We start from the raw sequence: 12352 nt of genomic DNA, 5'->3' as shown, positions 1-12352 counted from the left end.
GAGACTGCATTGGAGCTGAATGGGAATGAGTGTAGGCACAGGAGGGGAGATGGCATATGTCATTCCCACTCGGCACATCCACTGATAGACCTGGACATCATTTAGGAAGGGGGCCCCAGCCTGGGAGCTCCTTTAGGGCAGGTGCCACATCTTATCGGTATCTGTCTCCCCAGCTCTTAGCACAGTGCCTGGCCCAAAGTAGGCAGTAAATATGCGTTGAACTAGATTGAATCAAGCTGTCCAAAGACTTGCACTCTGAGGATAGGTCCTCTGCACTCTGGATTTGGGCAGCTTCCTTCTGTTTGCCTTAAAAAAGGCAAACTTCTAGTCTTAAATGAGACTTGGGGAGGCTCATACGTCCATATGTTAAGACCTTCTATAGCTTCCACCCTTATTTCAAGGGCAAATTTAAGTGTAAAAATGATACAAACAAGATATGTTGATTTTATTTTACTTCAGTCACTACAATGAAACAACAGCCAGTTTATCCAGCCAATTTATCTTCCTCTCCACTATGTCTACTCACTCTTCCTCCACTCCCAATTTCAAAGGCAAATGGATATTATCTTAAGTGTGGGAAGTAAGAAGGACTGATGGGTTAGAGTTTAGAAGTAACATCCTATCTTTGGAACATAGTCAGCCTGGGACCATTGATTCTGCTTCATTTTTCCTTCCTGATTTAAAGAGTAGTGGAAGTCTGGAGTGTTTATTGTTTCATGAGAGTCTGGGTAAAAGGAGTATTTGACTTGGTTTCATATGCAAACCCTGCTCATCTACTTAGGTGTGACCCAGGCAGAGTGCACTCTGGAAAACTTGCCCTTCCGAGTGTTGTTCTCTGAAACCCAATCTAGTGTGTATCCCCAGAAGGAGGCACGTGGTTACCTTCTTCTTCCTTTAAACTAAAATGGTATTTAGATCCTGCAGCATGAGGAGACTGACTTAATGAAAGCAAGAAGCTAGAACAGATGATTTCTTCAATCTTCTTTTAGCTTAAAAAATATTATTGGTCACGTCCTCTTAGCCAGGTGCTATGCTAAATGCTTTTATGTACATTATCTCACTTAATTCTCTTAACAGCTTTGGGGGGGAGGTATCATTACCTTACTGTACAGATAAAATCTTAGACTCCAGAAGGTTAAGTGATTTGCTAATATTGCATAGTTCCCGAGTGGTTAAACCTCATTTATTCAGTAAATGTTTGTTGAGCCCCTGCTTGTTGCCAGGCACTGGAATAAACTCTAGAAATACTGAAATGAATAAGAAGTAGCCCTGCACTCAAGAGCTCCCAGTCCAAAGACAAAGATGGATCTCCAAATGGATTATATAATCAAATGTAGTAAAGGAGTGATAACTGTATGGAAAGGGCATCACAGGAGCACAGATAGCGGAACTTGACCAGCCTGGTAGTCACGAGGGTCTTAGATGATGAAACAGTAAGCACTGAACTGGTGAAGGAGGGTTAAAAAGGGACAGACTGCATCCCAGGCATTGGGAGGGGGGCAACACAAGCAAAAGCATGGAGATGAGAAACAGCATTAAGTGTGAGATCCACAAATGTGGGGATTGCTAGACTAGTGTAGGTGTGGAGATGGGGCTGGCATGGTAAGCAGGGGCCAGGTCAAGGCTGTCCCTGTAGTTTTGCTTTTCCAATGACCTATACTCTTCCCCTTGAAACTTATGCTCTGTGAAGAAGCCTGTCCCCTGCTGAGAATCCAGAAATGGCCCCAGGGACTTCCCTGGCAGTCCAGTGGTTAAAACTCCACACTTCCACTGCAGGGGGCACGGGTTCGATCCCTGGTTGGGGAACTAAGATCCTGCATGCCGCGCGGGTGCAGCCAAAATAAATTAATTAATTTAAAAATTAAATTAAAATGGCCCCCAACAGTTACTCTTAGGTGAAAGTTTAAGTCAGATAGTCTACTGGGAGGGAGGGTGTTGCTGCAACCCGGAGAATCATTTCTCCTCTGGGAGGCTCCTGGGCCATCTCTTAGCAGATCAAGTATCTAGCCAGATAAGCAATTGGAGAGCTAGGGACAGAGATTAGAGTCAGTGTGTAACAGTGGGTGACTCTTCTGAAGCCCACACCCGCAGTGAATTGTTGTGATGAAGCAGTTAACTTCGACCCCTCCCCTCCCACCCGGGCTTTCTCTCTGCCTCCATCCTCCTACAAACTACCTATACACCTCTGCCCTTTTCCTGTGTCTGTCTCCGCTGTTCCTTCTTTGAGCTTGCATGGGATGCTTGTCATTACCGACATGAACCGAATGTATACGGCTTGGCCTCCACAACAGCGTTTCCTAACTGAACCGCAGCACGGTCAAATCAGCGGCATGAATCCTCTGGGACCCAAGATTAAGAGGATGAGATGAAAGCTTCTAAGTGGGAAACACAACAGCTAGATCAGGGTTTCCCAGAGTGTGGTCTGTGGACCACCTGCATCAGAAGTGTTTCTGCTGAGTGGAGATTAAAGGGTCCCAACCCAGGCCTATTTATTCCAAATATTGGAATATAGCCAAGAATTCTGTATTTTTAACAAGCCCACTGGAAGATCCTTTATATATGTGTGTGTGTGTGTGTATATATGTGTGTGCGTGTATATATGTGTGTGCATATATATATAAAACAATTGCCTAGAACAGGAATCACAAAATGGCAGCCATAGATCAAACTCACTTGCAGATCTATCTTGTTTGGCCCTTACCATGTTTTAAAAATCAGAACATTTTACTCAGAAATCTAGATTTCTGGCTTCTCTCTATAGAGGCAACCTGGAGCCTATATTCACACAATGATCATCCGAAGCTAGCTATGTAAGGACCGTCCTGTTTCACTCAGCATGCTGTCAGTCCCCAGAGCCACCAGGGCCTCCCATGGCCTAATATCCTCACCTTTGACTTGGGCTCCTCCAGCACAGGTACCAGGTTTTTGTCATCCATGAGTCCTCCGTCTCTAAAACCAAATTTACAGAAGAGAGTGAATAAATGATGTTGACTAAATGTATGGGAACAAGCTTGATGATAAACTCCTCTTGGTTTGGATAACTTAACTGCAATTAAAAAAAAAAAAAGCCCTGGTCTTGGGTGCAGGACACACAGGTCCTCATCCTGGTTCTACTGCGGATACCTTTGGCTGTATCACCTCACTTCTCAGAGTCTAAGTTATCTTAACCACAAAAAGAGCTATAAGGATAGCTTTGACTCTAAATTCTTCAACAATTCTCGAACAGTGTAGCTTCTCTAAGTTGCGGGTAGCTTCCATTTTAAAACTGTACGTGGTAGAAGAGGGTATTGTGAAACTCAGCCCCAGCCAGCGTCTCTCTCTGAAGCTCCACACTCACAACGCCATCTGTTCACAAGGCAGTTTGGAATCTTAGTCTGACCTGAGGAGGTAGCTGACTCTCCGCATAGTCACAGAATGCTCGGTATTTACGGAGAGAGACTGGGCTAACGCCTTCAGTTATGCACAGGTGAAGTCCAAACACCTCAGCACAGTGCGGAAGGCTCTTCATACTCAGCTCCCTGCCAGATATCCCTGTGACGCCCCCCCTTTCACCAGCAATACTCAGCTACCTAGCTGCCCCCAAACCCATGGTGTTTCTCCCCTCTCTGCATTTGTACGTCGTCTTTGCCTCGCCCCATCCCATCCAGCCATCTAGTGAATTCTACTTGGCCTTTAACACCCGGTGGAAAGACCCCTCTGGGAAGTTTTCTAGCCACTGCCCCTGAACCCCTTCTCCAGGCCTAACTTTTCACTCTCTCTCCTCAGTACCTTTAACTTTGTCTTGTACATGTCCCTGTCATTACATCATCACAGTTCTCCTTTATGTGCTGGCTCCCCTACTTGACTGTGATCTCCTTGAGGGCAAGGATCTAGGACACGTCTCAGAAGCGCAACCAATGCATGTTGAATGGAGGCTGACCAGCCCTAAATCCCATATGCTGGAAGGACTGCACCTCGGCGAAGAGCTGATCATTAGCCCTGGTCTTGCCCACATTCCCCCTCCCCCAACACACACACTTATGCATTTTGAGATGCACAGCTCATGGCTGAGCTTTAGAATGACAGGTGATGTTTGCCACGGGTTGATTATCCTATGTTTCAGCATCAGTGCTGCATAATGTTGATCGTAGGGATTATGTGTGAATAATTATTTGGTGTAGCACTTAGCAGTAATGGCATGGCATAGGTAGCATTTCCTAAATTGTTATGAGGAATCCTCTAATCCTCTTTTGGAGAATGTAAATAGACACTGTATTAAAACAGTAATCCAGTCAAAAAAGTTTGGGAAAGTCTGAAGACTTTATTAGCATATTAAAGGCTCAGATGTCTGGGGATAAAGAATGAAGTTTAATTTTGTTTCACCCAGTGCTTCCAAAGCTCAGTGTTGAGGAATGAACACTGAATTAGAAGTCAGAAGACTTGAGTTCTCATTTCCCCTCTGCCAATAATGCAAACGTGTGATCTTGAACCAGACACTTCCCCTTTTGGAGCCTCAAATTCCTCATTTGTAAATTGAATGGATTGAAAAAAAAATCTAAAATGACATGTCTGGATTAGATTATTTCTAGCAGCCCTTCTAATCCCCATTTTCTATCCTGCTCAGAAGGGATGAACAACTCTGGTTTTGATACCTTTGCTGGGCTAAAAGGCTTACACAATGAGTACTTAGCTACATGCTTTCAGTTCTGCTCTGCCCCACGCTCCGGAACAGCTGGGCAGGAGCTAGGATGTTCCCTTAATGCAGCTGTTTCCTGTGGAAGGCCAGATCTGATGGGAAATTATCTGGCAATTCTGAGCTGGCTGTGCCAACTCCGGGATGACCATTTTATTTATTTTTTTTCTGGGACAATCTTTAACATTGTAAGAATCAGCCACCCACTTTTCTTCTCCTTTGCAAGGAATTCCCCATTGCAGGAATCATTGTCCCGAATATCCAAAAAACAATAAATTTGATAGTAAAGTGAAACTCTGGGTTAAGGAGGAGCTGGTGGGTAGGAGAGATTTGATAGCAATCATCAACCAGGACCCTAAAAACCCCAAGTACCTGCCAGGAGACCAGATCCCCAAGAATGTAGTGAGGAGAGTAAGGCCCAAAGTTCCCCTGGTTTTGAGAGAAAATATAGCCAAACTGGTTCCGTTTAAAAGTACATCTGGCTGGGCTTCCCTGGTGGCGCAGTAGTTAAGAATCCACCTGCCAATGCAGGGGACATGGGTTCAAGCCCTGGTCCAGGAAGATCCCACATGCCGCGGAGCAACTAAGCCCGTGCGCCACAACTACTGAGCCTGCGCTCTAGAGCTTGCGAGCCACAACTACTGAGCCCATGTGTCACAACTATGGAAGCCCTCGTGCCTAGAGCCCGCAACAAAGAGTAGCCCCCACTCACCACAACTAGAGAAAGCCCACGTGCAGCAGCAAAGACCCAACGCAGCCAAAAATAAATTAATTAAATAAATTAAAAAATAAATAAATAAAAGTACATCTGGCTGAAGTCAGATTCTGGAATCACGGAGTTCATGTGGACAGGGGTCATTGGTATTTCCTGCTGATGGAGGCCCTATTAGCATGACATCATGTTCAAAACAGAAAGCCCACACTTGCTGCTCTGAAAGGTAGCCCCCAAATGGCCACTGTTTAAGACTCACATTACACATAAGCAGAGTGGTGGTTCCCTCTGGATATCATCTTGGCAAAGTCAGAAATACCATTACTCAGAATAATCTGTAGCCAGGATTTTCTTCTTTCGTAAGGTACCACCACTCCCAGATCGTTCCTTCTTTCCTTTCCTCTGTCCTAAAAAATTACAGAGCATTCATCCTAGAGTCAAATGACAAAACTAAAACAATTTAGTGTGATGCCCTTTATTCAAGGGAAAGCAGTCCATGGACTGGGGAAGTACAGGGCCTCTCCAGCAGTGGACTGCTCTTCCCAGGGATTTTGGGCAAGAGCAAGTTTTGCATTAGAAGTGGCAACACGAAACAGGGCATGACTGGCTAGGGGGCCCTATTTTCTAGGGTCAGGTAAACCAGCTAAAGCTGAGCTGGAGGACTGAGATTGGTGTTAGGCTTCCTTGACAGTGAGGCATTTCCCGTAAGTGCTGCTGACTTAGGTTTAGATTTGTGTGTGTGTGTGGGAGAGCACTGGGTTGCCTCCGTTTTGTGGGTCCCGACAGAGGAATTAACTTTATGGCTGTATTTCAGATCTTGCACTGGGCATCATGGTGTGTCACTGAGCCCGAGTGGGTGTATGTAGTACAACTCTTATAGGGATTGGGTCCAAAAGTTAATGTCTAAGGCAAAAATCAAGTATTATCAGAAATACCTTTGAAAATATTTAAAATCATCCCCAAGGGTGGTGAAATGGTCACACTATGAGAAGCACCAGGACAGCTGAGGGACCTGAGTTTAACTGAGGGATTCTGTCATTCATCCCACACTTCTCCAGGCCATTGACTCAGTGTGTGGAATGGTACTAGTTAAATTACAATGTCTCTCTCAGAGTTTTATTTGTTTTGTTCTGTTTTGGCTGAAATTGAACTTGTGTAAGCTACATATGTGTATGACACTCATTTGGTGAAATACATAGAAAAATACCTACACTATCCTGCTAAGTAAGGTTACTCCCCAGGAGAGGACTGGGATTGGGGATGCTAAACAAAAAGAGGGTCAAAGAGGACCCCAGGCTTCTCTATAATGTTTTTATTTTTATTTAACACAGAAAATGTATTCACATTTTTCTTGTGTTAACATGAAAAGATCCCTGACTACAAGTTGCTCACTATCAGAGGGAGACAGGCATGAAAATAAACAGTAAGATAGATAGTTATAAGTGCTGTAATAGCATTTATGGGAGGCCTTAGGGGAGGGGAGCAATTAATTTTTCCCTGCTACTTAATCTCATCCCTGTCCTTTTATTCTGTGTTCAAGGAAATACAGTTGAAGCCCTGCTTATCTTGCTTCAAGGTGACCTAGATAAGGCTTGGACAGTTTGGCTTGTCTTGCTAGGTCCCTGCCCTGCCCCAGGGAAGGGCAGCTTTATAGTATGTAGGGCTAGGAGAAGCACATAGACATTAAGAGGAGGCATCTGCCTGAGTTTTCTAATCTGCCACGTTTTTTTCTGCCATCACAGGGATCTTGCTAAGGGTGAGAGGGGACCTTGGACATTGGACCTCAGTGTGTTGGCCCACTGGTGGACTCACTCTTGGCAGTGACTTCTCCTCCTCTTTGTCCTTTGTGAGGTAGAATGGACAAGAATTATTATTTCCTTGTTATGGACTTGGAATCAAAGGCACAGGAATCAGAAGCAGAGATGAGAACCCCACACTGGGTTGCTCCCCAGCCCAAGGCCTTCTCCATCTAGCCCTTCACACTCTCACTGACCACTTCAGAAGGCAGTTATAATAAACTCTGAAAGTAGAACCCTTGTGAAAATTAATAAAGGGGAACCTCACTAAAATGGAGTTGGGAGGCCAGAAAGGGGAGCTCTCATGCATGTTCCACTCGACATCAACACAGATCCTAACAGGAAGACATACCTTGCATCTCGGGCAGGAAGTTACACTACTTTAGTACCACCATTACGAGGAAGATTTTCTCCTTGCATGGCAACAGGTCAGCCAATGAAAAGCCACTATACTTAGAACACCAAGTTTCTTCCAATGGACTTTTTGCTTTTAATAGTCCCTCTCAACTTCCCTTCTCCTCTATAAAAGAGTTTCCTCTCCTTTGCTTTACGGGACTTACATGTGGTTCACCATAGTTGCATGTCCCAAATTGCAATTCTTTGCTGTTCCTGAATAAACTTGTTTTGCTGGTAAAATAACCAGCTGTTTTATTGTTTTAGGTTAGCACCTAGAATCCATAGCAACAGAACCATAGGAAGTCCATTGGATAAATGTTTAGAGTATTTTCCTGACACAGGCTATAGCGTGAGCTCTGTTCCAGACCTAGTGGGAAAACTCTACAACTCTTTTCCTGGGAATGAGGTCCTTCTCAACTGAAGGTTGTGCTTAGTATACTAAAAATTGCAGACCTGCCACAACTAGGACCTGATGCAACCAAATAAGTAAATTAATATATATTAAAAAAAATTTTTTTGCAGGCCCTAGACTGAGATGGAATTCACCACATTTTATCTGTGATATCCTGAACAGATTACTTGACCACCCTGAACCTCAGCTCTTTACCTGTCATATGGGAAAAACACCACCCTCCTCACTGGATAACTGTGAGGAATGAATAGAAGTCAGATGCCTGGCCCAAGGCAGGCATTCAGCATATTCCCACTCAATCTTTGGATCTTTCCTACAGGGGGTATTGGCTGCACAAACACATGGTAGGACTTGCCTGGTTTGGTGAGTTAGCTTAGTGTGAACAATCAAACCTACAAGGTATTCGAAACATTAATGTCTGCACCCATGGAGAGGATCTTCGTTCAAAAGTGCCTCTTTTCAGACTAACTTGGGCCTGCAAGAATAGAGGAAGAAAGAAAGAAGGAAAGAAGGAAAGAAAGAAGGGAGGAAGGGAAAGAAAGAAAGAAGGAAACTTTGAGTGCATCATTTTTATTGCTTCTTTTTTTTCCACACAAAGAGAAATTGAGATCAGTTGGCCAGGGCTGTGGACATCCTGAACTCATCTTATCTTTTTATACATTTCAAGAAGCGATATAATGCTTTTATCAGTGTTCAATGTTGGTAATGACTGCATTGTGTGGTTTTCCAAAGACTTTCTCTTGGATGAAGGCATTTGATGATGGAGGACATTGGCCATTAAAGTCTTTAGGCCTCTGTCTCAACAATAAAATGAGATGAGGATGTATGGCAGCATTTATATTACATGGTTTTCCTCTAGGGTTAATTCTAGAGCTCGTTGTCCCCAAAGATCTTTACTTTTAAATTAGCTGAAACCCTTTGGTTGCCATAACAGAATTCATTTAAAGTTGGCTGAAGGGAAAAGTGAGAAATGTATATTAAAAATGATTAAGGAAGACAATTTAGGTGATACAAACAAACCTTATTTAACACTTCATGAAGCAGGCAGCCTCCATTCCCAAGGGTCCAGAGAACTGCAAAACGGGGCAGAAGGCAGATAGCTTTCATAGGATAAAGAATAAAGAACAAAGAAGAGAAAAATAGAAAATATCTGATGAACTGGGGCCACACAGTCAACCTTGTCTGGGGTGAGAAGGAAGAAGAAAATAAGTATAGAGCCCAGAGCTAGATTGGCATTTGGGGGTTGGCTGACTGGATATGCTGCATTTCTGATCACATGGAGCATTTACAGGGCCATGAAAGTTATCTAAATTTCCATTTGCTGACATGGTACCCTGGGAAGGAGTGGCCTAGAAATTTATTTCAATATGTATTTGTATATGCTATATACATGTTCATGTACATGGATATGCATATTTATGTATACGTATATTCTATGTATGTACACTATGTATAATGTATAAGGATATGTATAGTCCTTTCTTATGGAATCTGAAGACAGAAATACAGTAAAGCTGTAGAAGAGGAAACTGCAGAAGCATTGGGCCATCTTGCATGTCTGCTGAGCTCTTCTCTCCTCCCCTCCCCCTCCCCTGGTGTTATATAGTTGTTACCACTCTCCTGAGAGAGTGATTGATGGATATGGTTCCAATTAGTTCTGAGTCAGGGCTGATTAGATCACAAATTCTAATTCCTGGCTTGGGTAAGGTGTCCATCCTGGCCAATGAGCTACTACAGGCAGAGAAAATGAGATACCCAGTGCAGAACTGGCTGCTGGAGCCTGTCCTTTATGAGAAGGAAGACACAGTCATTACAAGTTATGACCAAGGACTGGAGATCAATCTAGACTGTGTATCAACATGGCATAAAGAAAGCAAACATGACCAAATATGAACAAATATAACCAAAATGACCTGAATCATGACTGAGAAGGATAAACAAAACAAGGGCCTGTCTTGTGGTTGGGTTTAGATGGAGAAAAGGAAGCAGGGCTTGATGGCAGTTAAAAAAAAATGGGATGAAGAGAATCCTTGTGTATGATACCTGGAGGCTGAGCAGCAGGACAGTGTCACTAAGAGAGAGGAAAAGCGAGCGGGAAGGGCAGCTGGGGCCACGGACTTGCCCCCTAGAAAAGAATCTCCCCTAATTACTCCCAAGTAAGCATTTTGTAATCCCTTCCCCTTCCAACATCCTAATTCTAAATAAGGTCCATGTCTTTGATTTCCCATCTTCTTCCCTAATTAAAGGAAAGCATTTAAAAGAAAATAAACAGTGATGGCAAAAATAATAGCTTCCGCTTACTAAGAGCCTACTAAATGCCCACTGTTTTACATAACTTATCTCTACTTCTTACAACAACTTTGTGAGGCAGACATTGCTATCCCCATTTTATAGACACGGAAAATGAGTCTCAGTGTGATAAAGGAACTTTCCCCCAAGTCACGACACGAGTCAGACCCAGGTGTGCTGATTGCTGCCCACCACACCGCAGTGTCCTGTATGGGGGGATGAAGAACTGTGTCAGCTTCCTACTGCTGCTATAACAGATTATCACAAACTTAGTGCCTAGAAAAAGGCAAATCTATTATCTTACAGTTCTAGAAGTCAGAAGTCCTAAAGTCAAGGGGTTGGCAGGACTGCATTCCTTCCAGAGGCTCTGGGGAGAATGTGCTTCCTTGCCTTTTCCAGCTTTGATAAGCCACCTTGCATTCCTTGGCTCATGGCCTCTTCTTCCATCTTCAAAGCCAGCAGCACTGTGTCTTCGAATCTCTAACTCTGCTTCCATCTTCTCTCACTCTGATCCTCCTGCCTCCCTCTTCTAAGGACACTTATAATTACACTGGGCCCACCAAGATAATCCAGAATAATCTTTCCACCTCAAAATCCTTAACTTAATCACATCTGCAAAGTCCCTTTTGCCATGTAAGGTGACATATTTCACAGGTTCCAGGATTAGGATGTGGACAGCTTTGGGGACCATTATCCTGCCTCCCACATGACCCACATCTGTGTCATTGACCACTGTACCCCCAGTACCTAGCACAGTGCTTGTTGCTTATAAAGTGCTCAAGAAATATTTGTTAAACTGATGAATGAGGAACAGTAAACTAGACTAACTTCAAATCCTATCCTCTGCTTCTGTCTGTTTTTATTTTTTATTTATTTTTATTTATTTATTTTTTGGCCATGCCACGCAGCTTACAGATCTTAGTTCCCTGACCAGGGATTGAACCCAGGCCCCCGGCAGTGGAAGCAGAGTCCTAACCACTGGACCGCCAGGGAATTCCCTGTTTGTTTTTATTTTAATTTTAGTTTTTGGTTCATCTATCTTATGATATGATAGGACCAGAGGGACAAACTCTATGGCTGAGCGATCAGTTCCTCCAGTGAGCCCTGAATTTAAAAATGGACAACCCTTGATACCAGAGGCTGTCTTCTTAGGTTGAGAGTAACTCTAGGTTGTAAAGAAACTCTTCAAAGTGCAGAGTGACTGCCTGTGACCTACAGTGGTGAGGCCTTCAAAACCCTTAAGTTCAAAATAAACCACAAACAAACAACCCAATTTTAAAATAGTCAAAGGACTTGAATAGACATTTCTCCAAAGAAGATAGACAAATGACCAATAAACATATGAAAAGATGCTCAACATCATTAGCCATCAAGAAATACAAATCAAAATGTCAATGAGATATCACTTTACACCCATTAGAAGAGCTACAATAAAATTTTAAAAAATAAATGTCAGGGAAGATGTGGAGAAAGTGGAAACCTCATGTATTGCTGGGAATGTAAAATGGTACAGCTGCTGTGGAAAACAGTTTGGCGATTCCTTGAAAAGTTAAACATAGAAGTATCATATGGCCCAGTAATTCCATTCCTAAGTATAAACCCAAAAGAATTTAAATCAGGGACTCAGTGCCAATGTTCATAGCAGCATTATTCACAATAGTCAAAAGGTAGAAACAATCCAAATGTTCATTAACAAATGAATGGATTAACAAAATGTGATATATACATTTAATGTGATATACAATTAAATATCTTACAGCCATAAAAACAAATGAACTTCTGACACATGCCACAGAATTGATGAACCTTGAAAACATTATACTAAGTGAAATAAGCCAGACACAAAAGAACATATACTGTATGATTTCACTTATATGAAATAACTAGAATAGGCAAATTCATAGAGACAGAAAGTAGATTAGAAGTTACCAGGGGCTGGGGGAGTAGGGAAAGGGAATTACTGTTTAATGGGTACAGAATTTCTTTTTGGGGAGATGAAAAATTTTGTAAACAGATAGTGGTGATGGTTGCACAACGCTGTGAATACACTTAATGCCACTGAACTGTACACATAA

The 12352-nt window shown here is 42.9% G+C and overlaps 1 protein-coding gene across 1 annotated transcript in view; it reads right to left on the bottom strand.

Annotated features, from left to right (window-relative positions):
- LMLN (leishmanolysin like peptidase) overlaps positions 1 to 12352 on the bottom strand; it is a 127432-nt gene that overhangs the window by 11120 nt on the left and 103960 nt on the right. Inside the window, exon 17 of the mRNA XM_059920915.1 lies at positions 2889 to 2949. Coding sequence (XP_059776898.1) covers positions 2929 to 2949 — 21 coding nt within the window. The 3' untranslated portion in view covers positions 2889 to 2928. The remainder of the gene's footprint in view (positions 1 to 2888; positions 2950 to 12352) is intronic.

The sequence above is a fragment of the Balaenoptera ricei genome, chromosome 4 (genome assembly GCF_028023285.1).
Source record: "Balaenoptera ricei isolate mBalRic1 chromosome 4, mBalRic1.hap2, whole genome shotgun sequence".
Classification (NCBI taxonomy): domain Eukaryota; kingdom Metazoa; phylum Chordata; class Mammalia; order Artiodactyla; family Balaenopteridae; genus Balaenoptera; species Balaenoptera ricei.
The sequence above is the reverse complement of the archived record's forward strand: the minus strand, read 5'-3'. Positions and strand labels throughout refer to the sequence as shown.